General features: G+C 52.9%; 1 protein-coding gene across 1 annotated transcript; it reads right to left on the bottom strand.

Moving 5' to 3' along the window:
- Positions 1–889: 889 nt before the first annotated feature.
- CLN6 (CLN6 transmembrane ER protein) lies at positions 890–18,936 on the bottom strand. Its single transcript, XM_025883951.2, has 7 exons — positions 18,712–18,936; positions 12,052–12,166; positions 8,126–8,224; positions 6,842–7,030; positions 6,442–6,497; positions 5,022–5,144; positions 890–3,394 (listed from the first exon to the last, which is right to left on the bottom strand). The coding sequence occupies exons 1-7, from the start codon at positions 18,795–18,797 to the stop codon at positions 3,124–3,126; spliced, it is 939 nt and encodes a 312-aa protein (XP_025739736.1). The 5' UTR covers positions 18,798–18,936; the 3' UTR covers positions 890–3,123.
- Between the last annotated feature and the right edge of the window lie 8,321 nt (positions 18,937–27,257).

A 27,257-nucleotide genomic window follows, 5' to 3' on the forward strand; every position in this document is an offset into this window, starting at 1 on the left:
ATGGGCGGGATGCAGGAGGCAGGAGAGGAGGGAGCTTCTGCTAACAGCCTTGTGGGGAGAAGTGAGGCGAAGTCATGTGGGGCCTTGGAGGCCCGGCGGGTCGCGGGGCGCAGAGCTGAGGCTTGTGGGGAGGCCTGCAGGGGCCAGGCCAGAGCACTGGCTCGGGATTGCCCCGTGCTTGGGAAGGGGCTTATGGGGGAGACAAGACATTTTCTTGGGTCTAGGTCAGTCAGTGCATGATCAAAAAGACCTGCTCGGGCAGGGGTGGCTCCATGAGGGGTTGCTATGAAAATCCATCAAGCTGTATACTTCCCGGACAGTACAGGGGTCGTGTGTAATGCTACACTTCAACTCAACATGAAAAACAGAAACCCCCTCCGACGCCACCTGGGGGCCAAGACTTTGTTCACCGGAAGGGCCCCTACCACCAGGTTCTGACTCAGCAGTTAGAATGGGGCAAGAATTTGTATTTTCTAATGCCGTCCTGATGCTGCCAGTCAGCGCCACACTTTGAGAACCACTGGCCTCCAGGGGAGCCAGATGGAGTGGGAAGCCAGGTCGCAATTAAGAAGTATTTCTAGGGAAACGTTTCCAGTAAACTGCCCAAAGAGATCTCGGTCAAGAGGGACAAGAAATCTCCAAGACTCTAATAATTTGCTGTAATTTCTTTCCATTCTAAACATTCACTTTCATACCTAATTTTTTTTTTTTTACATTTTATTTATTTATTTGAGAGAGAGCACAGGAGAGGGGGGAGGGTCAGAGGGCGAAGCAGACTCCCTGCTGAGCAGGGAGCCCGATGCGGGACTCGATCCAGGGACTCCAGGATCATGACCTGAGCTGAAGGCAGTCGCTTAACCAACTGAGCCACCCTGGTGCCCTTCATAACTAATTTTTTAAAGATTTATTTATTTACTTTAGACAGAGAGAGAGTGCACATGCACTGGAGCAGGGAGGAGGCGGAGGGAGAGAGAATCTGAAGCAGACTCTCAGCTAAGTACAGAGCCCAATGCGGGGCTCGATTTCATGACCCTGAGATGGTGCCCTGAGCCAAAACCAAGTCAGAAACTTAACTGACTGAGCCACCCAGGTGCCCCTCATACCTAATTTTTTATTCACTTTTTTTTTCTGTTTTCTTATCAAGGACCCCCCCCCCCAAGTTGTGTAAGCTCCAGGCCCCACATGACCAGGCCTGTGCCTGCTCATAAGACACCCAGCAAGTCTTGCTGTGGAGAAGAGGCCAGAGACAGAGTGGGAAGGACCAGTGTCCTCAAGGTGAGGAAGGAATCCAGTGAGGTTGCTGGGCAGGTGGGGGCATAGCCTATGACGATGTGGCGTCGAGCATCTCCTGTCCAGTGCTGTCTGCTAACAGGAGCCCCAGTAAGTCCTGGGGGCTGTGTGGTGAGTCTGAGACCCCGAGGGAGTAAGCGACTTGCCCAAGGCTTGGGGCCAACCTCCAACAAACCAGCCTCCCCACCTTCCCCCAAAGGGTACCTTCTCTGTTTCAGCCTCTGGAGTGGGCTCGCAGCAGAGTAGGGAGGCCTGAGGGGCCATTTCGGGAGAGGCAGGCCTGGAGATGCCCTATCCTGGCTCCCCGCCCCCCCAGGCCCCCCCAGACTCCTCACAAGAGAGCTAGAACTGACTGGGAGGAGGCCCTTCTTGCCCCCCACCCCCAGCATCCCACAGGGTGGCACGGAAGGCCAACGGACAGTAGCAGGGCCTGCTCTCAGCCCCTGACCGGCCACAGACCAGCCACTGTCTCTCCGGCCCCAGGGATCTCCCTCCTGCCGCCCAAATTCACACCCAGAGAAAGCAGCAGCCACCAGCCAGGCTGGGCTCCACACTGGTCTTTATTCACACCTCTCTCCGCCCATGGAACCCGGGGCTGGGGGGCCTCTAAGGGGGCTGCAGAGGGACCCCAACATGAAAGGAACATCTGAGGCACAGGGCTCCCTGAGAACACAGGAGAGGGGGTAGGGCCCGGGGAAGGTAGGGCAGGCCCCCTGAGACCCACAAGCTCGCCAAGCCAGTGCTGGCTGGAAAATGAGACTGGTGCCGGCAGCTGTGTGGGCAGACCTGGCCCCAAGGCCTGGGGGAAGGCGGGCCCGGGGTGTCCTGCTGGGAATGAAGCCTCCCTTTTCTGGGAGCAGGGCCATGAGCAGAAAGCATGAGATTCAGGCTGAGACAAGGCCTATGGGGGAGAGCCTCCAGATCTGCCCCCCTCCCAACATCCCCCAAATGCCCCCTGACCCTATAACGGGGCTCAAGGAATACCACGAGTGTTTGAGAACACAGCCTTCAGCTGCAGCTCAGACATCCTGGTCAGGCTGCCAGGAAGGGGTGCCACAGTTCTGGGAGGAAGCAGGGAGACAGCTTCTGGCAGAGGGAAATGGTGCTCAGGGGAGTCTGGCGGCGCAACCCTCCGTGTGACCTGAGTTTGGGGGAGGATCTGCGGCGCACACACCCTTCCCGGGGTAGCAGAGGGCAGCGACAGGAGAGAACGAGCCGTCCAATCCAGGGCTGCCCCAACAACCAGCCCACTGACACACTTTGGGCCCTCGTCCCAGCTAGTGCAAATGAGGCCCAGAGGAGGGATGTGCTTTGCTCAACAATACCCAGAAAGTTAACTGAACCTTTGTAATCTGGCCTTCAGGGTCAGGGCAGGTCTGAGGGGTGAGCCAGGTGGCGGGTGACATGCCCAGTCCCCTCACCACTGCTGCCCCACCCGCCAGGCCGACCCAGCATGGCTACCAGAAGCCACCGCAGGAGGAGAGCGGCCCTGAGCGGTGAGTGAGAGGGCCCGACGCCAGTCAGGTGCATGGGAAGGCGGGGCCCACACCTCGGCCCGGGCACACACGGCCGCCGACTATATCCCACCCTGACAAGATCCAAACCGAAGAGAAACTTGCTCCACACAATCGAGCCTTGCGCCGACGCTCTCTGCGCGCGCACACCCCGGGCCAGGCGCTCAGTGCGTGCCCCTCCCGCCGCGGCTGCGACAGCGCACACCGGAGGGACGCACGCGTCCGCGCACGCACGCACGCACGCACGCACGTCCCCGCTCGGCCACCCTCCGCGGCCCGTGTCCCGCCAGGCAGGGCGCCGGCGCCTGGTGCCAGGGGCTCAGCGTCGGCCGCTGACGTGCAGGGTGTAGAAGGCCCAGGGCTCAGGGACGTAGATGACACCCGGGTACTTCTTCCTGAGCACCGCGTCATCCCACAGCCAGCCAACCCACAGCGCCACAAGCAGGAGGGTGAGGGCGAAGGAGCAGAAGAGGAAGAGGCCGTTGCTGTCCAGGAAGAGGTGCTTGCGCTTCTGGTGCAGGACAAGGGCCAACATGGCGAAGAAGGTGAAGGTGAAGAGGATGAAGATCTGGCCCTCGGTGACCAGGTACCTGAGGAGGCCGGCGGGGGGAGGGGGGGCGGTCAGGGGCTCTACCCGGCCCGGCATCCCTCCCTGGACCCCCATACCAGGCTGCCCCCGGGTCGGCCAGAGCAGCACATCTCACGGGAGGAGCAGGGAACCGTCCTACTCCGAGCCACGGCCCACAGGCAGCAGACCGATTTGGCTTGCAGAGTTGCTATTTTTAAAGATGTTGAGTTTGTTACCAACGTTTAAATAGCAGATTAGCAGAACATGTGGATTTCTGGTTTCTTTGGTCATATCAGGCCCCTATACCCGCACGAAACTGATTCGAGGAGAAAATGGCTGCCCCTCTGGAAAGAGCATGGTTCTGCTGTTTGCCACAGTCCCCGCCATTCCCTATTGCCTTACTCGAGGCCCACTTGATGCCCTTCTGCTACCAGCTTGGTTCCTATAGGCATTTGAGTTTGGGAATGCAGCTGCAATTCATAGGGTTGTCATTACTGTCTCCTCGAGGGCTGGGACAGGCTCAGATCTCCCAGGGTTCTCTGCAGCTTCTAAGGCAGTACCTAGCACATGGCCAGGAATTGGTAGTATTTGTTGGAGGGCTTCTGGGAGGTTGTCTGGTCCATTCCCCTGCCTCTAGAGAGAAACACGATGCTGACCCATTCCACTCAAGGAATGACAGCTTTGCAACTCAGTGGCTGTGGGACCTTGACATCCTGGAGCTTCTGCGTTCTTACTTAGAAAGGGGCATAAGCAGCCCTATCTCCCGAGATGTAAGAGACCGACAAGAGCTGTGTACATCTCTTACTTGGAAAAGCATGTTGCTCAACCAAAATGGTTACTGTTCCTACCGTGGCCATCTCTACACTAACACGCTGGCGGGGAGAACCAGGCAGGAAGCCCTCTGCATGTCGAACCACTTTCCTTCTTGCTGTGGTTGCCACTCATTCTTTTTCATCCTGCCCTCAGGGGGCATACAGATTGGCCCTGGTCGACCCTCTCCGCCTGGCCGGGGAGGGACCCAGGGGTGGCTCCTAGGGACCTGGCCCTAGGAAAGGCCCTTTTCATTCTGAGGCAAGCTTTCCATCAGAGAAGGGTCCAGTCCTTCCTATGACGCCCACCAATGCTCAGGGGGAGCCTGTCCCCGGGGCAGAAGGGACAGAGCAGAGGTAGGGGCCTGGTGGAGGCCTGAGTCCTCTGAAATGGGAGGAGAGCTCTGGAAAAAGAGAAACCAGGCAAGAAACTTCCCCCTTATCTGTCCCTGTCACCTTCATAGTGCTTTATAGTTTATGAAGCCTCTTTCCCTCCTTCTAGATCCTCACTATCTCCTGAGAGGGAGACAAGCAGGGGCTGTCCCAATTTCACAAAGGAGGAAACTGAGGCCCACAGGGCTCTATGCACTCGATATTACAGGTAGATTCTATGGCACTGGGGTTCCGGGAGGTAGGGTAGAGGAGCCTGAGAATGGAGAGGGGCACTTAGGCCTGGCTTCCTGGTAACAGAGATGCTACCACAAAGCACTGTCACCGTCCCCACTAGACAAGAGGAGGAAGCAGGAGCCCAGAGCAGGACTGTGGTCAAGAGCACATTTTTACCGCCTGGCTCACTAAGTGTCCCCACCCACCCCTCCCCCAGGTCTGAGGTCCACTCACCAATAGTATAGGCCACTGGGCATCACCAGGAGCAGGGCCACCCCTGGCATCGAACTCTCGGCTTTGATGGGAGTGAAACAACCGCTGAAGTACATGAAGAGGATGAGGAAGAAGGGGATGTACCTGCAACAGGGAGGCCAGGGCCTCAGAGACCTGCCCAGCCGCCCCATCACCCCTCCACCCGGCCCTCCCCCTCCTTGGGCTGCCCCCTTGCACCATCCCGTGCAGGTCGCTTTATGGTTTACAAAACACCCGGTTTGGGCCAGGGCTGGGGATCCAGGGTGGGAAAGGAAGGAGGCAGGAAGAGGAGGCCTGTTCCCTGGCACATGCAAATCAGAGGCCCAAAGGCCACCTCACTCCGCGTGGGTGTGTGTAGGGGGTGCCTCTGTCTCACCCTGGCACCCCACACACCAGCAGCGCCCCCCAACTTGGAACAGGTGTACCCAGCAGGGCCAAGGGGGGAGAGCCTCCAGGTCCAGGTGAAAAAAAAAAGAGAAAGAGAGAACCATACCTGCTGGGGTCCTCCAAGGGGCTTTGTGAAGCCCCCTCCCCCATACCTAACCCACAGCCTCACCCCTTCCCCACACATAGCATCTCACCCAAAAGTACCAGCCTCTCTCCTCTCCACACAGGCTGCCTCTCCCACAGCCCCTTCTCTCAGCTACCCTGTCTCCCCCCCGGCCTCCCTGCCCCGTTCCTCCCTTCCCAAACTTCCCTAGGAAGGGTCTCTGGCAAAGGCCTGTCCAGGGCCCCTGGACTCACAGCCAAGAGGACCAACTCTGCCTGTTCTAAATGGACCCTGGAAACACGAGTGTCGGCCTGGTGTGCCAGGAGCCGGCCACCTCACTCAGGGCTGAGGCCACAGGGTGCAGGGCTTGCTGGTGGCCCTAACCCCCCCCCCCCCCCCAACCCCTCTCACTGGCCCCAGCTCCTCCTGTAAGGTGGGGGGCGGAACAGACAGCTGCCGGCAGCTGGGCCCCCGGCTCTCCCGCGGCTGCGCACAGCTGGGAGGTTTCCGCCGCCTTTGGGGTGAAAGGGGGCCCTTCCCGGAGTTCGAGGAGTGGGACAGACAGCTCCTCCCCCCTCAGGTCCAGCTGGCCCTCTTCGGCTTCGTCCAGACCTCCACTCCCAAAGACCGCTTCTGCCTCGGTGGGCGTCCCCACTCGGCGCCTACGCTCACCCCAGCGCGTCGAGAGGGCGGGACTTGACCCCTCCCCCCAGGCTCCGGCAGGCCCGGGGAGGGACAGCCGCTCGCTGCCCTCTAGTGGCCGCCGCGGGCACTGCCGCGCTGAGACCCGGAGGGCCCCCGCGCCCCACACCCAGAGGCTCGTCCAGTGTCCGCGAGGCCGGGCCCGGGGTCCCTGGGGAGGGCAGCCCGCCTGGCGCTGCCCTCCTGGCTGAGCCTGGCCCCAACACTCACCACATGGAGTGGCCCAGGTACTCGTCGTAGTAGTAGAGCAGCTCGAAGGAGTCGATCTGAGGACAGGGGCATGGCAGGTGAGAGCGGCAGGTGCATGGCGGTGGGAGGGTGGGGCAGGCTGCGGGGGCCCACGCAGCCCACCCTTCCCCAGGCCCGGGCCTGCCCCCAGCAGCCCTCCTTCCCCACCCTCGGTCTTGCCCTCCACTGCAGGGGGCCCAGGTGGGAGCCAAAGTGCCACTTCCTAAAGTGTCACCAGCATCCTAGCTCGGCGTGTACAGTGCTCTCACCTAGCAGAACGCCTTTAGCAGGTCAGGCACAGTGACGGGTGGGGGTGATCTCTTTAGCCTCCAGGACAGACTGTGCCCAAAGGCTTTACATGCAGTGGGGGAGGTGGCCTCACCAGCGTCTCTGGCTTGAGATTCTTGATAATGGGATTCTCCCGGACAGACAGGTGGTGCTGGTAGCCACTGAAGAGCAAACGGTGGTTCACGGAGTCGCCCACCAGGTGGATGCTGGCGCCCATGATGAAGGTGATGATGCTGATGTAGATCATGGAGCGCGGCAGGGTTCGAGGGGACCGCTCAATGAGCTGGGGTCAGAGGGACGCCGGACAGCATGACTCAGCCTCCACCACAACATGAGACACCCCCTGGTCTCTCCGCCCCTGCCTGGCATCTGATGGATGCCACTGGATGAAAAGTCACTCGGAAATTGGGTCACTTTAGCAGGCTAAGCCAGCCTCCAGAGTCTCATAGGATCCCCGTGAAGCCAGCAGGAGCTGGGAAACAGCACCCCCTTTCCTCAGAGAGGAAGTAGACTCAGAGGAACTAGCTGATTGCCCAAGGTCGCATACCAATCCTGTGCTGGCAGTGACAGGCAGGCCTTCAGCACAGGCATGCAGGCTCCAGGCCTGGCCCTCTCCCTCCCCCAGCTGTGTCTCTGGGTGGCTGGGCTGGCTCAGCAGCAGCGGGACCCTCTGATTTCTGAGCCACTGGTGCATGGTAATCACGAAGAAAATGTCAGGGAAGTGGGGGTGGGGGTGGGGAGGATGCTTTGGAAACCAAACTATTTAACTTAGGACTCCTCTGAATTCTAATTTTATACCCTGCTTCTTTTGGTGATTAGAAACATCTTTCTAGAAACAAAATGATGGGGATGGTAGATGGCGTTAGTTGTTTTAAGAGCCCTTATTTGGACGTGCAAAGCTGGCAGTCCCGGATAGCTCTGTGCTCCCAGTGACATCTCCAAATCCCAGATCCCCAGGCCAGAGTAGAGGTCACCTCTGTTACTGCCACCTGGACCCTCATTGCCTTCCCAACTGGTCCCTGACTTCTCCCCAGGAAACCAACCCACTCACTCCTTATGCCTCAGCCTTCCCAAATGTACTGTAGTTTCACAAGCACGAGCCTGTCTTCAGGTCCTTTTGCTTGACCACCTCTCCCACATCATCCCCTGCCACACAAGGCTGACACCCAAATCAGACACCCATCCTTGGGGAGGGTTTCTCCATCCCTCCTGGGCAGGCCTTTGATATGTCCCTCCATCACAGCCTTCACCCCCCAGGCTGAGGCAGGGTAGGCCTGCTTCCACCTGCTTCCATGACTCCCAGGGCTCAGCACCAGCTTCTTGCCGGAGGAGGAGGGGATGAGAGTGGGAAGGTGGCGCAGGGAGCCCGGGACTGTACCTTGAGCAGGAGGAAGGGCGTGATGACGTTGTAGGCCATGTGGAAGTAGTCCCCCACGCTGGGCTTGTTGAGTGGAAACCATTCGAGAGGGAACACCAGCTGGGGAGCAAAGGGAGGAACGGTGTTCACGTGGGCAGAGCCCCACAAGGCCCTCGGCAGTCAGCCCCCACCTCTTCCACATACACTTAACTCTTTCTGTGATCTCTGGGGATCGTCTTGGCAGCCCTGGGGTACCCAGCAGAGAAACTGAGTCCCAAAGAAGGTAAGTGGACTTGTCCCCAGGCATACTAGTAGATGCAAATCCAGGGCCTGACTCTGTGCCCAGCTCCCAGTGGGTACTAAATAAATGTCCCTGGGTACTGGTCTGGGAGCTGGAGGCTGCTTTGGGACTTCGTGGTGACCCTTGGTTTCCCCCTCTGCAACACAAGAGATGTGACCCAGGTGGTCGACTTGGGCCCTTAGGGGTCTGATGCTTCAGGTCCTATGATGTTGGAAAGATCTCCTGACCACTAGGCCCCATGCTCTATGCACGGAACAGATGGACTGCTTCCAAATCAGGTCAAAAGTACACATTAGGAAACAAAGGAGAAAATAAGTGAGTTCTACAAAGTAGTTTCAGTTCTTTCTTTCTTACCTTCCCTGAGAGAAGAGGCAGGCCAGGGGCAGTTCCTCTGCCTGGCAAGCCCTCTCTTATTGGTCTACCCCAGTGGGTCCTGGCCTTATCAGGGTCAGTGTGAAAACCCCCGTGCAAAGTCAAAACAAGTTATGACCCCCCAAACTGTACTTCCGGGATCTGTTGACTGAGAACACAGGCAATGACCACAAATTTCAAATGAAATTGTAAATGTTTATCTCTTTTAATTCAGAAATACCACATTGGCTAAAACTAACCACACATATAAAAACTCCCAGGATACAGGCCTCTGTTCCTCTCTTTCTCTCTTACTCGGTGTGTACCTCTGTATCTTCACCCATATCCAGATATATATGTTGGATATCTACACCACATCTTCTTTATCCATTCATTTATTGATGGACACTTAGGGTGCTTCCATCATTTGGCTATTGTAAATAATGCTGCAGTGAACATAGTGGGGCATACCTCTTTTCAAATTGGTGTTTTCATTTTCTTTGGGTAAATACCCAGTAGTGGAATTACTGGATTGTATGGTATTTCTATTTTTAATTTTTTTTTTTTAGGAAACTCCAAACTGTTTTCCACAGTGGCTGCACCAATTTACATTTCTACCAATAGCACATGAGGGTTACCTTTTCACCACATCCTCGCCAACACATTACTCAGCCACAAAAAGAATCTTCCCATTTGCAACAATATGGATGGACCTAGAGGGTATTATGCTAAGTGATGTAACTCAGAGAAAGATAAAAGCCATATGATTTCACTAAACATGTGGAATTAAAAAAAAAACAAAACAATGAACAAACAAACACAGAAGTAGAATCATAAATACAGAGAATTGGTGATTGCCAGAGGGGAGGAAGTTGGGGGATGGGCAAAATAGGTGAAGGGGATTAGGAGGCCCAAACTTCCAGTTACCAAATAAATAAGTCATGGGCGGAGCACGGATAACGTAAAACTGTCAAATCACTATGTTGTACACTGAGGCTAATATAACACCGTATGTCAACTAAAATTTCTTTAAAAGAGATACATACAATGGCTGAAATACTCTTTGTGATAGCAAAATACCAGAAACAGGCTGACTCTTCAACTAACTAGATGAGCTGAATACATTATAGCGCATCTTTACTATAGCAGGTGAAGTAGCCATTATCAGAAATGACACCTTATAGGTACTGAGATGGAAAGACAGCCATTGTAAATCCTAAGGTAAAGCAAGCAAGTTGTAGGATAAGGCATAAAGTGAGATCTCATTTCAGCTGGAAAAGGAAAGAGAATATAGAATATGTTTGCAGGAGCAGAGAAAGGAGTGGGTGGCTGTGCCCCAAACCATCAGGGGTGGGACTGGAAAGGGAGAATTGAACACTTCTGCATATACCTAGGCATTAGTTGACTTCTTACAACTACTACATATTACTTTTATAACTTGTACGAGTTTGGTTTTCATTACTACAGATTCGAGAATGTCATGCCTACATTTCAAAAGCTCCAGTGTATATAGGAGCTTTTCAAATGTATACTCTCCTAACAAGCCCACCTAGGTTGCTGGGCAGGCTGGGGAAGTGATTTGCCCTGCGGGAGACCACCACGGACAGCTGTGGCTGAGTCCCAAGGAGTGAGGGCAGAGGACAGCCATGAGCCTGCTCCGGGCCTCATTTCCCCCTCTCCATAGCATCAGTGTGATGGGCAGCTCCTTTGGCCCCCAGTCTGTGTGACCTTCATGCAGGAAGGGGGCTCAGAGCAGCCAGGCCAACCAGCCTTCTTATGGATGAGAGAACCAGAGCCCAGCAGACAGTGACTTGCCTAAAGCCACCCACAAACCTGACCAGGTGCCCTGACTCCTGGCTCAGTCTCTTTTCTTTCTCCCACACTTAAACAACATGTAAGCCTTACAGAGAGTCTGCAGAAAGGAGAAACAGCATCCACCCCAAATCCGCCCCAAAAGTGCCACCAGAATAGCTTTTTTTTTGCTAAAGATGTATTTACTGGGGTGCCTGGATGGCTCAGTCGTGAAGCGTCTGCTTTCGGCTCAGGTCATGATCCCGGGGTCCTGGGATTGAGCCCCACATCGGGCTCCTTGCTCAGCGGGGAGCCTGCTTCTCCCTCTCCCCCTCCCCCTGCTTGTGTTCCCTCTCTCACCGTGTCTCTGTCAAATAAATAAATAAAATCTTAAAAAAATAATAAACATTATTTGAAAGAGAGAGAGAGCGCGCGCAAGAATGAGTGGGGGGGAGGGAGAGAATCCCAAGCAGACTCTGCACTGAGTGCAGAGCCTGATGCGGGGCTCAATCCTAGGACCCTGAGATCCTATCCTGAGCCGAAATCAAGAGTCAGCTGCCTAACCGACTGAGCCACCCAGGTGCCCCAGCTTTTCGTATCCCCTTTGAGTCTCTGACCCATGTGTACAAGATGTTGAGATCGTCCCTGACTTGCCATCAGGCAGCATGTACACCCCTTTTCTCTCCTCGAACGACCCCCGCTGCTCTAGAGTATCCAGAATTCCTGTTTAATGGCCAGATGTTTTCTATACCGGATACAGAAAGCTGATTTACCCAGCGCCTACTGCTGGACACTGAAATCACATCCAAGGTAAGCAACACTGCAAGGAACACCTTTGCGTATAGACAACCTTTGTCGTCCTCTTGCTGATTACATCTTCAGGGCAGATTCTCAAAGGGGTCTTCCTGGGTCGGGAGGGATGAACATATTAGGGTTCTGGAGATATACATGACAGGAAAGGGGTAGGCTCTGGGGCCAGACGCTTGCGTGTAGATGCTGGCTCTTCCACTTGCTACTTGGGTGACCCTGAGTCAGTGACTTGCCCTGTCTATCCATGAGTCTTCCCATCTATAAAATCGAGATTAGTAAGAGTGTTGAGGTGAGGATTCAGTAAGTTTAAACACATAAAGGGTTTAGAACAGAGTACTCAATGTACATTAACCACTATTTCTACTTTCCCATTGTTATTATTATTATCATTGTTCCTTCAATAAAAGTGCATTGAGGGGCGCCTGGGTGGCTCAGTCCGTTGAGTGTCTGACTCTTGATTTCAGGTCATGATCTCAGGGTCCTGAAATCAGCCCCGAGTCAGGCTCTGCACTCAGCATGGAGTCTACTTAAGATTCTCTCTCTCCCTCTCCCTCTGCCCCTCCCCCACTCACGTGTGCGCACACACTCTCTCTCTAAAATAAATCAATCTTGGGGCGCCTGGATGGCTCAGTTGTTAAGTGTCTGCCTTCGGCTCAGGTCATGATCCCTTCTCTGTCCACGGCTTCACACTCACCATGGCAATGGGGCGGCCAAAGTCTAGAACCCAGTTCTGCAGGGTGAAGTAGAACCAGAGGTCAAGGTGAAAGGGAGCTGTGCTTGCAGCTTCATCAGCCTTGGCGGTGCTGTGCCTGGAAAGGAACCGGACAACAGGGGTCAGCTCTTCTCTCCTCCCATGAGAATCTTCCCGAGATGAGCCACAGAGAGGGGGAGTTGAAGGCAGGAGGATTAATTTCTAGGAATTTTGCTGGAAATACTGGCTCTGAGGCCAAGGGGAACGTGTCCTGGGAATTGATTCCAGCTGCCCTATTGTTAGCTTAGCTTCTCTGTGGTTCAGGAAGGAAACTGCCAAACTGGGCATTCTCACCTATAGAATGACGGGGAAATGAAATGGGGCAGAGGATGCAATGTGGCTGGAAAATGTGAATCATGATGACAGATGACAGCAGTGAACATTTATTGAACACTTACTATAGTCCAGGCACATTATAGCTGCTTGCATGCATTCTCTCATTTAATCCGCACAGAAATCCTTTGAGGTTGGAATATTATCCCCATTTTATACAGCCAAATATGTGAGCCTAAATGATGAGGCTCCACAGCTTATATATTTTTTTTAAAGATTTTATTTATTTATTTGAGAGAGAGAGAAAGAGAGAGCACATCAGAGGGGATAGGGTCAGAGGGAGAAGCAGACTCCCTGCCGAGCAGGGAGCCTGATGCGGGACTCGATCCTGGGACTCCAGGATCATGACCTGAGCCGAAGGCAGTCGCCTAACCAACTGAGCCACCCAGGCGCCCCACCACAGCTTATATTTTTAACCTCTCTACCATCCTCACATCCACAGTGATTGGGCCACCAGATGGGCATGGGACCTGAGCTGGACCCATTAGAACCCTCTAGTGAGATCTACCTTATGAGATCTACCTTATAGACCGCAGACTGGGATCAACAGGCCCTTTCCCTCAGTTCCTGAACTAGGAGGAAGTTAAGAACGGGGCTGAAGGAGTCACTCTTCTCACTAACCCACAGTGCAACGAGCCAGCAGGGGACAAGCTGATCCAAGAGACACGGCAAGAAGTGGAACGCCATCTGACAACACATCTTTGGATGCCTGTCCCTCCTGCAAAGCAGTTAGCCATCTGCTTTTCACAGATAAGCTGAAGTTCAAGGGCCAGTGCATACACCACTTCCTCCAGGAAGGCTTCCCTGATGAGTTTTCCCAAAACCCCACCAGCCCCACTACAGGGGTACTTCATCTCTAACTCCCAGTCTAGCCATGACATCATGGGCCTGCAGTTTTGCTTGTATCTAGCCCCTCAAGAAGATGAGTGACTTTTAAGGTTCTCTCAACTCACCCACATCAGAGTCCAAATCCTCTTTACAATGTCCCTGACACTATTTGCATGCCTCCAGTGACAAGCAGCCTGCTACTTCCCAAGATGACTGAGGTGTGAGTTTTATTGCTCTATTTGGGCCAAGAGCAGAGCTGTGTGAATGGCCCATGTTACCCAGAGTTCTCAGCTCATGCTTAGCAATTAACTGGCTGATTTAAAACCATCTCAATTACTAGTTACTCATTCGTTTTACTGGCAAATATCAGAGGCAACATGAAGGTCTTCTCAGTGCGACTATTGCTTCTGTAACTTTTGGGGATCCTTTTCAGCCAATCAAAGAATGGCCCACAGTAGGCTCGCAGAGCAGCCCAGAGGCAGAGGGGCAAGCTCCTGGGGTGAGGGAGGGGGCGTCTCACCATCCTCTGATGGCAGGCATGACAGGTGGGGTTGGCCTTTCTTGGGTCAACTAAGTCTTCTTGTCCCTTTACTCAGTGCCCACCCCCCCAACTTATTGAGTGCTGAGTGTGTGCTGTGCTCGGAGCTTCACCTGCACCATCTCACTGAATGAGCAATACCAGGAGGTTGTTCCCCTCTTGTGTGACAGATGAGGCTACTGAGGCTTACAGGGGCTGAGTGCTTAGCCAAGAGCACCCGCGCAGTAAGGCGCTACAGCAACTACTCTTTTTGGCAGCCTATTTCCCACTCCATGCTTCTTCTAGTAAGAGATGATGTTTCCTTGGCCACAGGGAGGGCCTGTAACCTAAGCCAGCCCAGTGGGACTTTTCCAATCAGAGTTGGTGGAAAGAGTGCCTTCCTTTCTGGCGCTGGGGTGCTAAGGATGCAAGTCCAGGGCTGCCTGTGGCCAAGGTGCCAGCCTCAAAGGACAGCCAGGCGAGAATGAAGCAACCCTGCAGAGAAGACCAGGAAAAAGGAAGAGGCAAAGCCCAGAGAGTTCTATGCAGCCCCCAGGTAACGGTTTGGCCACATGAGCCAATACATTCCTTTTTGCTAAGGGCGCTATAGTTCACACTGGCTTTATGTCACTTGCAACCCAGGAGTCCTGAACAGCATAAATTCAAACCTGTGTCTATATAAACTCAAGAACTGTGCTCTAAATAGTCTCCTCTTCTGTTTCTATTATAATAAACTACGTGCCATATGAAGAGATCAAGACAAAGAAGGCTCAGTAAGGCCTGGGGCCGTATGCAAAGCCTGCATGAAGGAAGAGAGCCTGAAAGCATGGATGAGTGGATCTAAGTAGGCAGAAAAGCAGGAGAGTGGGATCAAAGGCCTGGAGTGGAAGGAAGGAAGGCGCTGCATGGAGTTGAATGCTCTGGCTTATCAGTAGAGAGGAAGAGAAGTGAGGGAATGGCTCGGCTTCAGACTGGGCAGATGATCAGAAACTCGCTGGGAGGACTGCTTTGACATGGGTCTGAGATGAGGGACTGGCTTAGAGGGCCCACCTGCCCTTCCCCTTAGTGACTATGAGTCAAGGCCTCAAAAAGCAGGTGGCGAGAACCTCCAGGCCTGAAGAACTTGGTGGGAGAAAGAGGCTAACAACCCTCAATGTTTTATTCTGGAAACCTCCAAACTGGGCAAGGAGTAGGATGTTTGCTACAGAAGAGAAACGTATTTTGAAAGTCTGGGGTTATTACTTAGGTATGGGCCTCTGGAAGCTGGGGTTATCTAGCATACACTAGGCGCTCAGTAATTATTTCCTCCTTCTACCCAAGAGGGCATCTCAGTTAGTGGAGATCCCCATCAGTAGTCCAGCCTGGCTTAGCAGGCAGGGAAAAAAAGGGCAGATACAGGGCACTCAACTTGGAAATCAAGATCGGTTAGCATCTGACTGGTTTTCTTCTGTTGGGACTATGACCACAGGAGGCAGATTATGGAGGGCGAAGGGATCCTCTCCCCTAGTCCTCGTCCTGAGGATGAGCAACCTCAAGCCTGTCCCAAGTTCCTGACTCCACAGACTTCACACACTGAGCCCCCACCCTGTGCCAGCTCTAGATCTCAGTCATCAGAAACTACGCTGAGAACATCAGTGAGCGGCAGGTAACCCAAGACAAGGACGGCCTTTTCTCTCCTCCACAGCTTTCCAAGTCTACCATATGGGGGAACTGATACCATGACAGGTGGGGAACACATAACATAAAGCTGAAATATTCAAAGTAGTCAGCATCTGCAGCATTGCCTGGCAGAAAAGGAAGGACTCAGCCATGTTTGTGGAGTCAAGCAGGGACCCATAAATGGGAACTATAGCAGGATTAATTTTGGTTCTATATAAAGAATGGTAAAATACCTGACATGATGGAAAGCTTGAACAAAAAATGAGAAAATGAAGGCAAATAAGAGGCAAAAAGAAAGGCAATTAGAAACCCCAGGAAAAACAAACACAATATAAGAGAGCATATGGTACTGTTAAACATTCCTTGGCTCTGTAGGGAATGTTTACATGGCTTAACTAATAAAAACATTGTATACTGATTTTCAAATTTTAGGATACATGCACACACAAAACATGGAAGACAACTAGGCCTAAAAACAGCAGGTAAATACCATTAACCTTGAGAACATGAAAGTAAAACTATAGAGGACAGGAGTTAGGGGAAAGGGTAGGGAAAGCCAAACGTTAGGGTAGGGGACTATTATTCTCCTTTGAAAAAGGAATCAAGAGATACTGTCTATAGTTCCCCAAAAAGGAAATAATGCTGTGTGGATATTCCCTAAGGCTACAAAGGTAACAAAGAGAAAAACTAAGAACAGTTTAAAAACTGAGAATAGATGAAAAGAACCATCTTGTGAAGATGAGGGAGGTATAAGTGAGCCAAATCATAACAGGAAGTCAGTAAATATTATCTTAGAAGCTACAAATGATAAATCAAGGGGTGCCTGCGCGGTTCAGTCAGTTAAGTGTCTGCCTTCAGCTCAGGTCACCGCATCCAGCTCCCTGCTCAGCGGGGAGCCTGCTTCTCCCTCTCCCACTGCTGCTCCCTCTGCTTGTGCTCTGTCAAATAAAGAAATAAATAAAATCTTTACAAAAATGATAAATCAGGAAATGGCAGTTGAGTATAGCTTTTAAGAATATGGACTTTGGAGACCACCTGGGTTCACATCCTAGCTTTGCCACCAACGAGATCTTGAGCCAGTTACTTAAACTCTCTTGGGCCTCAATGTTCTCATCTATAAAATGAGTGATAACAGTAGATCCTATCTCAAGAGTTGTGGTTGAATTATTACCTGCAAAACTTTAGAGTGGGCTCTGATCCATGGAAAGTGTTACATAGTATTTGTTAATACTATTTTAAAATATGAATTTAATTCTAGTAGAAACAGCTAAAAGAAGCTACTATGGTTGTCTCTGGTGCCAGGGAAAGGTGGAACAGAGAACCACGGCTTTTTACTCTTAAGCCCTTCTGTGCTATTTAACGATAGGCATGTATTCCTTTGATAGCAATACAAAAACTATCAACAGAGCAGGCAGAAGCTGGAATGGGATACCTCGAAAGATGGTGAACACTGCGTCATCAGAGGTGTGTAAGCTAAGCACGGATGCAGGAGAAGAAATCCAAGCATCTTAGGAACTGGACAGGTTGATTCTGCCCACTGTCTTAAGCTACAATGATACTGAAAATGGTCCTAGAGGTACCCTACAAGGGTGGCAGGGATACCCTGGAAGTGAGTCAGCCCTCGTGCCATCCCCAGGGAGCACTGTGGCTGGTAATGAGCTCCTCCAGGAGTAAAGAGGAACACCGCTCCTCAGCAGCTCAAGTGGAATAGTACAGAAGCCCTGGGTTTAGACCCTGGTTCTTGCCAGCAAATGATATAATCTCTCTGGGCCTCATGTACGAAATATGTTTTTGTACATGTACAAAATATGTATGTATATGTTTCCACATATACAAAATAGAAACAGACTAAGATACTGCTTATGGAAGCCCCACACATGAGATAAAGTGGGATCATATCTGATACCCACAGATTGTTCTAATTGGGCTGCTACAGTTCAGGGCAGTCAAAGACCCCCAGCTTGAAGGGGATCCAGAACAGAGATGACCCTCAGTAGCACGAGAAAGAGCTATCCTCAGCCAAGTCTCTCAGACTTCTCCCCTCATCCCAAATCATACCACAGACTTCCTAAAATTGACTCTGAGCACACTAGTGCTCAAAAACCTTCCAAGGCTCCCGCGTGCTTACCAGAAAAAGGCTACATTTTTAACCCGCCATTTAGGGCAGGAACTAGGGTGAGGCAAGTGAGGCACACAGGCCCGACACAGGGGTGCCCCAGAGTGAGCGTCTCCTTAAATTTCCTTAAAATTTGCAGGCTAGGCTTTCATTCTAGTCCCAGCCCTGCTGCCAGGAAAGGCCCTTCCCTGTCAGTCCACATCCTCTTGCAGCTGTACACCAGAAAGCTCCAGCACCACTGACCACTTGACTCTTCCCAAACTTTCCACCACTTCCTCCCCCGACTGGAACAGCCCTTCCTCCCTGGGTCACCTACTGAATACTCTGGACTCAGCTCAAGTGCCACTTCCTCCACGAAGCTCTCCAAGATGAACCTCTTAGCCCCTTCCGGCTTCACCTCACCCACCCCTTCAGTGCCCACCACAGCACTGGGCACACCAACGATACTTAATGAATGCCTGCTCAGCGCAAGGAGTGTTTCTGGCCTGCACAACAGGATGAAAGCAGAATGGAGGGAAAGACTAAAAGGTGGTTTCCGTGCTGCTTCTTCTGCCCCTCCTGGTCTCAACTACATAAACCAGTAACTTCTTCCCCTAGTGAGAGAAGGGAACGGCCAAACGAGAAAAGCCCTTCCTCATTCCTTCTCGGGAGGGGAGCTTCCATACACTTCGCTGTCTCTTGAATTTCCATTCTCACATTCTTGGGATAAGGAGTGAGCCTCCCGATTGACACCAGAATCAAAGTCCTATTCCGCTTGGAGGGACCCCGAGAACTTGGGAGGTGGCGCCCGGGGCGTGCAGGTGCGTTGGGGGCAGAGTGTGCGCCGGGGTCCTGGGGCCCGCCGCCCCCACCCCGAATTTCTTGGACCCCTAGACTGTTCTCCCCAGAGGCGCGACTGTCCTCGAGCCGGCCCGGGAGGGGAGGGGGGCGCCGGGGGCTGCTGAGCCTGCCTGGGCCCGGGGCGTCCCCAGGAAGAGAGAGGGCGGTGGAGACGGGGCCCAGGCGCCAGGGCGCAGCGAGGGCAGCGCAGGGGAGACTGACTCCGGCGGCAGCCCCCGGCCCACCCCGGGCTCCTCCAGCCGGGCCCCCGCCGCCCGCCCCGCGTCACGTGGGGGCCGCGGCCTCGCTCCCCGCGCCGGCGCGCGCCCACCTGGCCTGCAGGAAGGAGGCGCCCGGCTGCGCGCCCGCGCCGCCCGCCGCTCCCGGATGCTGTCGCCTCCGCGCCGCTACCTCCATGGCTGCCCTGCCGGCGGCCGGCGCCTCGGCCCCACTTTCCAAATTGGGGAAGCACTCTGCTGGCCCGGCGGCGGCGGGAAGGACGGCAAGAGCGGCCACCGAGCACGGGGCGGGCCGGGGCGGGCGGGGGGGGGAGAGCTCTCAGGGGGGGGGGGGGGGGGCAGGGCCGGGGGCGGGGCCGGCGCGGGCGGGGAGGAAGGGGAGGGACGCGGGGAGGGAAGGACGGAGCCGGGGAGGCGGGGCGCCCCGGGCCGGGGGATGGAGGGACGCGACGGTGGTGGCGTCCGCGGCTTGGAGCGGGGCACGGGCCTGCGCACGCAACGCGTGTGGCCCTGTGGGGGCTGGGCGTTGCTGGGGTCGCCGGCGACGTCCGGGCGGGAAGCTTGGCCTGGGCAACAGCGGATACTGGTGTTGGGGGGGTAGGGACCTGGGTAAGACTCACCTGCTCCAGATGCCCCCTCCCCCGGGGAGGAGGCGAGGCTGCATTTCCCTTGTCCTTGGGGACAGGGACGGGGGTGGGGGGATTATGTCCTCCCACACTGCGCCACGCGCTTTCCTTTTTCAGATGGAAGATGTCGCTTCCTAAAATGTCACCTCTGTGGCCCTTGACGCTAGGAATTAAATAATGGGCGGGATCAGAGGGTAGGACGGAGAGGAGCATAGAATTCTTTCCAAGTTGGGGTGGCGTGGAGTGGGTTGATGCAGATTCTAATTCTGGATTTGTCACTCTCGGACTTTGTGGCTTTGGAAAAGTCACTTGCTCTCCCTCCCTCCCAAACATGTATTAACTCCCTGCTGTGAGCAGCACACTGTGCGGACAGGAATGGACAAACCCAGCTCTAGTAATGCGTATGTTTGGTGGCTGGAAGGAGGCATTGGTAAAGGGTGTGAGCAGAGACTTGGAGGGGGCCGGGTCAGACCAGGCTTCTGGAGGATGGACATCCCCGTTGTGACTTTGGACTTCTGAGATGACAATGAAGTCTGAGCAGGAGTGGAGGGAACACAGTGAGTGGGGGGGAAAGTGTTCCAGGCAGAGGGAACAGCCAGCCGAGGCTCAGCATCCAGAGAGAAGTTGGTGTTTGGAGGAAAGAAAAGTTCAGCGAGAGCAGCAGAGTGCATGAAGGAAGAGCAACGGGAGGTGGCCTGGGGAAGGGTGCAGATGAAGAGGGCCTTTATCCTGGGAACAACGGGAAGCAGTTCAAGAGTTTAGGGGTAGGGAAGTGGCACCATCATATTTGTGTTTTGGATGAGACAAATGGGGTGGATGAGAAGAGGCAGGAATGGAGACCACCAGGTGGAGCACGTGATGGGCATTTGTTCTAGGGAGGGTCCTGCGCTGCTCACAGCCATGGTGGGAAGGAGAGAGTTGATGAGCTCAGTTGCATGGTGGGTACCATGGCGGTGCCTCGGGTGTCAGGGGTGAGGAGAGAAGAGTCCAGGCTCTGGCCGGGTTCTGCAGCTGGGTGGGTGGTGGAGGCGCCCTCTGGGAAGTGGGCTAGAGCAAGTTTAGGGTAAATGAGGATTCTTCCTTGGACATATGCTTGGAAAGGCTGTTGGGCCCGTGGATCTGAAGCATAGGCCAGACCTGGGAGCAGGGCAGACTGACTCGTGAATCAGGGGAATAGAGATGATAATCTGAACCTAAGAGGCTGCTTGGGGAGACGGTGTCCCTGTGAGGAGAAAGAACAAAGGGCAAAGCCTGAGAACAATCAGCAAGCTGACTGCCTGGTTTTCAATCCTGATACTGGTCCTAACTAGCTGTGACACTGGGGTAAATTGCTCAACCCCTCCCAGCCTCAGTTTACCCATCAGCGACAAGGAGAAGCCTGTTGCATCTACTGCATGGGGGCCGTGATGGTTACATGATGTCGTGCAGATGGAGCGCTTGGCACAGAGCCTGGTGCTGGTGGGTTTGTTCGGTACCGTAGTCTGACCCTGGACCTGATGTTTCCTGAGTGAGATGACGGGTTTGAGCCTATTTCCATTCCATTTTCTTGCCTGTACTTTCCTTTCCTTTGGGAGATTTTTTTTTTTTTTAAGATTTTATTTATTTATTTGACAGAGACAGACACAGCGAGAGAGGGAACACAAGCAGGGGGAGTGGGCGAGGGAGAAGCAGGCTTCCCGCAGAGCAGGGAGCCTGATGCGGGTTCGATCCCAGGACCCTGGGATCATGACCTGAGCCCAAGGCAGACACTTAACGGTTGAGCCACCCAGGTGCCCCGCTTTGGGAGACTTTTATTGAGTTTTATTCCTTCTCATTTTGATCAGAGCCCATGTCCTATCTTGGCTGTGACTGGGGCCTGCCTTGGGGTCATTTTCCATCAGCTCCCCCCTGCCCCGCCCCCGGGCTCCAGCAGCCCACAGGCCACACACCCTAGTGCCCAGCCCAGCCCCACTAAAGGGCATGTTGGCTTTATAGCTTTTTCTCTCATTTGCACCCATGTCCCTATTTGGCAGCAAAGAAAGCCAGTATCCTGAGCTGAAGTAGTGTCCCCAAGGTCAGCCAACAACAATGCTCAGACTGGATTCCTGGTTTGATTTCGGAGAGTCTGATCTTCCTTCTACAGATTGCTCTATGTACATGCCAGAGAAGGATTGAGGCTTCCGGCTCTGACCCCAATCTCTTATTCTCTGCCGGCTTTGCAAGCCTGCTGAGCTTCAAAGGAAGGGGCATGAAGTGCCTATGATGTAGTATCAATTTAATAACACCCAAGGTTGGGCTTCCAGTCATTAGAGGATGAGGCTGTGTGGAGGAAGCTTCTCTGGCCCATTTAATCTTCCAACCCCTTAAATACCAACACATCTACCTCCCATCTGGAGCCGGCAGCTGTCCCCTGAGTGGAGGGGGGCCCAGGCTCGCAGCGGGGGCCAGGCCTTCCTGAATGAACATGATGAATACCACTGCCCCCCTCCCCCAGCCTGGTGGGATTATCAGTCCCTCTCTTTCCTGTCCCATCAGGACTCTTTAAGAACATCATCCTCATGTGCTCTCAAATTGATGGACATTTGGGGAGCGGGGACAGAGCAAAGTTGGCACCAACCCTTGGGCACTGAGGGGTACACATTTCCAGGTATCTTGCTTGCAACTCTCTGGGGACATGGTTCCTGCACACAAGAAGGGTGAACGGTCTCAGCCCTCTGAGCTGCCATTTCACTGAACCATGTCAAGGCACTTGTCAGCTGGGAAGGTCCTTCAACTTTTATGTAGCAGATGTTCTCACTCCTTTTCTACGATAGCCATACCAGATGCTTTCTGATGGGCCACCTAAGATCTATCTTCCAGGCGTTTGCCGCCTGTCTCGTTCCAGCACAAGCCAACCACACTCATGCCCCCCTCTGAACTCCTGGCCTCAAGTGGACCTTTGACTAACAGGAAATGGGTTGGCAGAGAAATCTTCTCTTCTTTCTGGATGAACTGTCCTAAGCTTCACAGAGCCTCTTTTATTTTTATTTTATTTTGTTTTATTTTATTTTAAATTCAATTCATTAACTATAGTTATTATTAGTTTCAGAGGTAGAGGTCAGTGATTCGCAGTTACGTGTAACACCCAGTGCTCATTCCATCACATGCCCTCCTTAATGCCCATCACCCAGTTACCCCATCCCCCTACCCTCCCTCCAGCAACCCTCAGTTCGTTTCCCATGATTAAGAGTCTCTTATGGTTTGTCTCCCTCTTTCACAGAGCCTCTTTGGAGGTGTCACAGGATCTAGCATCGTTGATGCTCACGGTGGCCACCTCAGCAGAGCTCTCTGTCCTCGTCTGTCTCACCCCCTCACTGCAGCTTCCCTGACACTGCACTCCCTCACCAAGTGGCGGCATACACACTCTGCCTCGAGCTCTGCTTCTAGGGAACCTGGGCTAAGGCAGCATCTGGCAAGGATGCTCAGGGTAGAAAGCGGATACAAGTGGGGCCACTCTGAGTGAAGAGAAATGGAGCCCACGGGGCCATCCCTTGTCCTTTGATACGGTTTCCAAGGTGATGACCCACGCACCTCGAAGGGGCTCCCTGGCAAGCCTTTGATCTCATCTATTTCTGTCACTCAGCAGCCGAAGCAACTGGAACCTAAAGTCACACAGCAAGTGAGAAGCGAAGCCAGACCAGAATCCGGTCTCCTCACTCCAAAGCCAGCACTCTTTCTTTCAAGTCCATTTAAGAACTTCTGAAAATGTTTCTTTTTCTCAAACATCTCCCCACACTGGCTGCCTGGGAGACTTTGAAGGCCCCGTTAACTGGCAGCCACCACCTGGGAGGTGTGACACACAGAGCACGGGGGCAGACAAAGAGGAGCTGGGACAGGGAAGAAAGGCAGGCAGGAAACACCTGGTCCTGGGACCTCTGCGTGCAAGAAACAGGGATGATGTGTGTCTGGAAGGCTGCACGAGGACAGGCCCCAGAGAAGAGTGGGGGCCAGGCCTGGGGGGACAGGGAGGGGCCGCAGAAGGAGCTGGAGACTGGCCTCCCCTGTCCAGTGGTCTCGCCCGGGGGACACCCTTGTTCAGGCTGAAGTTGCCCTCCAGGAAGCTGGGAAGGTGACCAGAAGTCACACCATGGGCAAGAAGACAGAGAGAGGTGTTGGCCTCAAGCTGCTTTCCTGAAGATTCTTGGGGCTGAGACTGCTGGGAACAACTGGGGACATGTTGATAACAAAAGGGGAGTATAAGGGTACAGGGACATCTTAAGAAATCTAAGCACAAGGATGCAGCTGGGTCTTGGAGAAGAGATGAGACCCAGGGCCTGGGTTTGGGGAACCCAGAAAGTCACTTTCCTCCAACTCCATTTCTGTTCCATCTTTCTGTCTCCCTGAAACCTGGCTTTCCCTGCATCCTAGGGAGCGTGACAGCAAATGGCCTCAGAGAGCAACTTCCGATTCACCTCTCTTCCATGGTGATAAGCAGAATGAGCCTGGACTCTTCTGGACACAATTCTACATCATCAGGGAGGGATTCTGGTTGGCCTGGCTTGAGGCAGGTGCCCACCCTGGGCCGTTTAGTGAGGCCAGGTGGTACATAACCAGGGCTGCTCCCTTTCTGATCTGATGGGCAGGAGAAGCGGAAGGGGATAGTTCACTACCTTGGGCTTGCACCCTTGAACAAAAGCCCTGAACCAGGAGATCCTGTGCTCTTTCCCGACTCCTTAATGAAAGAGCTCAGTCTCATCTACGTGTGGCTATAAATTCAAACCTTGTCCAGAAGCCTGCCTCCCCCAGTGCAGCCTAAAGCTGAATTGTGCTCAGCCAGCCCCCTCACCCGCCCCCCATCTGTTGCCGAGAGCTGGAAGAAGCTGAGAGGGCCAGCCACAGTCCTGAGGTCATATCCTTAGCGCTGAAATGAACACTAGCAAAGTTGACTTCTGTTTGATTTTTGACTGTTTTTTCAGGCAGGTCAGTGGGCCTCAAAAGAATTCTCAGGGACCTTGTTCTGAGCCTTTGGTGGTAAAGGCTGTTGGAGGCTTCTCAAACCAGAGCTTATGTGGGGTTTTCTGCTTCGGGGAGTCCATAGTTTCAAAGCCCAGAAAGGAATTCAGGGTCCTTTTCTTTCAGTTGTAACTAATATTTATTGCAGAATTGCTGTGTGCTATGTCCTGGTCTCAGGGCTTTTAAAGATTTTTTTTTTAAGATTTTATTTATTTATTTGAGAGAGAGCACTGGAGAACGAGAGAGCAGGAGAGGAGCGGGGAGGCGAGGGGCAGAGCAGGCTGGATCCCAGGACCTGAGCCACCCAGGCGCCCCAAGGGTTTTTTTGTATAGGGTTTCATTTAATCCTCACAACCACCCTAAGGGGTAGGAATAACTTTTCCCTCACTGACAGATGAGGAAACTCAGGCACAGAGAAGCCGAGTCACCTGCCCCAAACCACACAGCCTGTCAGTGGTGTAGTCCTTCCTCCGGGGCCTGTGTGCTTCAGAACCCCCACACAAACTGCTGGGACAGGCCATGCAGGCCTGAGGGAGTGTTTCCCATGGCCATAGCCAGCGATGAGTAATACCTGCTTCTAAAAACGGTTTAAGAATTGTTAGCTCTGAACTCTGTTGTCGGACTTTGAAATTTAAGCACCTCTGGGAGTGTTACAGACACCCAGAGCTATTAGTCTTTAGAAAACCTTAGCTTCTTAAAGTATCTTCAGAGGCCTGATCCTTTAAAAGTAGGAAAGCCATTCACCGGGTAGACAGCATGCTGCCAAAAGTGAGGGCTTTGAAGAGAGAAGCCTTAGGTAGGATCTGGCCCTTTCTGGGTTGATTCAGGGCTGTGTGGTCCTGGAACAGCCACCCAAGCTCTCTGAGTCTTGGTTTCTTCACCTACAAAATGGGGACAATCGCAACAGCCGCCTTCCAAGGTCACTGGGAGGCTCCACGAAGGTGGTAGAAGATTGACAACTTGTGATAATCATCCTGGTGGCAAGAACTATGTTTCCTGGGTGGGAAGCTCTGGGAAGGTGATGCTGAATCCACAGGAAGTGCTGACTAGATCAGCGGGCACCTGGGTGGCTCAGTCGGTGAAGCGTCTGGCTTGATTTCAGCTCAGGTCATGATCTCAGGGTTGTGAGATCAAGGCCTGTATCGAGCTCCTCGCTCAGCGGGGAGTCTGATTGAGGATTCTCTCTCTCTCCCTCAGCCCCATCCCCCGGGGGCCGTCTGAAGGACTTTGGGGTACCCTTGAGCCCCACCAGGTGGTTCGGTATCCTGTTCCACATCACAGGAATGACCTGAATTCCTTTCCGAACTATTGAACCTATGGACTCCTGAAGCAGAAAGCACCACATAAGCTCAGTTCTAGAAGCCTGCAGCAGCTTTTGCTACCATGGTCTCAGAACAAGGTCCTAGGGAGTTCTTTTGAGGCCCATTGACCTACCTGAAAAATGAGTCCGAGAGCAAACTCAAGTAAGCTTCGCCAGTCTCAGGTTTTACTGTGAGGGATAAACTTGATAGCTGCAAGTCACATAATTTTTTTAAAAATCAGTTTCTTTGAGGTACAATTTACACACAATGAAATTCTTTAATCTTAAGCACAATTCAATGAGATTTGATTAAGTGTATATTTTCATGTAACCACCAACACAGTCATATTACAGAATTATATAATTATATACAGAAAATTCCCTTGTGCCCCTTTTAGTCACTCCCCTCCCACCGCCCCCAGTTCCTGACAACTGCTGACCTTCTTTTGCCATTATAGTTTCGCCTTTTCTTAAATTCCATATAAATACAAATCGTCTAGCTCTTTCCATCCGGATTCTTTCACTTAGTATGATGCTTTTGAGATTCAGAACTTTGGGGTCCTGAGATTCATTCATGTTGTCGTATGTATCAAGAGTTCAGTTCCTTTTATTACTGAGCAGAATTCTCTTGCCTGGATGGACCACAGTTTGTTAATTCATGCTCCAGTTGAAGGACATCTGAGCTGTTTCCAGCTTGGGGCTATTATGATAAAGCTGCTAGAACATTCACATACAAGTCTGTGTGTGGACAAATGTTCATTTCTCTTAGGTAAGTACCTCTTCGGTAAATGGGACTGCTGGGTCATACAGTGAGTATATATTTCACTTTATTAGAAACTGTAAAGTGGTTTTGGAAGTAGCTGCACTCTGCCTGGCAGGAGAGTTCAGAAAGATTACCTTCTGGACTGTAGCAGAGGTGACCACAGCGTATCCTGACGATGAATCAAGTTGCACGTTCATCCCCGATGGCCAGGAGGTTCCTTATCCCTGCAGTGTGAGAGGGAAGCTCTAAACTGGGTCACTCATCCCTACCCTTGCCCTCACCCCCCATACCTCCCATGATCTTCCTGTGCTGGGCGCTGGCCTGAGTGCCAAGCACAGAAGCAGGTCAAGGCAGTTTATACATAATGTATGGATTGTCTGGGAATTAAGTTTCCACCTAAAGCAAAAAACCCTTGTTGCCCGGCTTTCAATTAACTATTCATTTGTTTGGCTACAGGATCCCCCATTGAACAATGGGCAAGTCATAATTCTAAATGGACCCAGCAGACAAAGCTGGATCCCTTTTCCTAGCTAGACAATTAACCAGAACCAGTTCTCAGTTACAGTCAATAAACATTTGTTGAGCTGCACCAGGATAGTGTGCAAGGAATCAATGTTTCTTGCAACCTTACTGTCCTTGCCCACGCACTCTGTGGATATTGTCATTGTTCCCGGACAGGTGATTAAATGGAAATTTGAAGATGATACTCATGCCTGAGTCTTCCTGACAGAAGCCAGAGTGGACTCCCAGGTCTTTCTGCTTTGCCATTTCTTTCCTGGGGGCTCTGAAAGGTAGCCAGGGGCGGGCGTGGGGGCAAGACTAACATGCATGAAACAAGACAGTCCAGTTTTTCACCTGGGGCATTCCTGAAAAAACCGACCGTTGCATAAAGCTCTTTTCCCCATAAGAGCATTGTTTGAGTTGGGAGCTTGTTCCTGATTAAGGTCTTGACATAAATGAAGTGATGAAAATCTCATA

Source organism: Callorhinus ursinus, unplaced genomic scaffold (genome assembly GCF_003265705.2).
Source record: "Callorhinus ursinus isolate GAN/ISIS: 27379988/994484 unplaced genomic scaffold, GSC_fseal_2.0 scaffold25, whole genome shotgun sequence".
NCBI classification, from domain to species: domain Eukaryota; kingdom Metazoa; phylum Chordata; class Mammalia; order Carnivora; family Otariidae; genus Callorhinus; species Callorhinus ursinus.

Coding starts and splice junctions, on each gene's coding strand:
- CLN6 (XM_025883951.2), bottom strand. CDS start 18,797: ATGGAGGTAGCGGCGCGGAGGCGACAGCATCCGGGAGCGGCGGGCGGC. Junction 12,167..18,711: donor GCCTCCTTCCTGCAGGCCAG/GTGGGCGCGCGC, acceptor GTTCCTTTCCAG/GCACAGCACCGCCAAGGCTG. Junction 7,031..8,125: donor CGCCCTTCCTCCTGCTCAAG/GTACAGTCCCGG, acceptor CTCTGACCCCAG/CTCATTGAGCGGTCCCCTCG.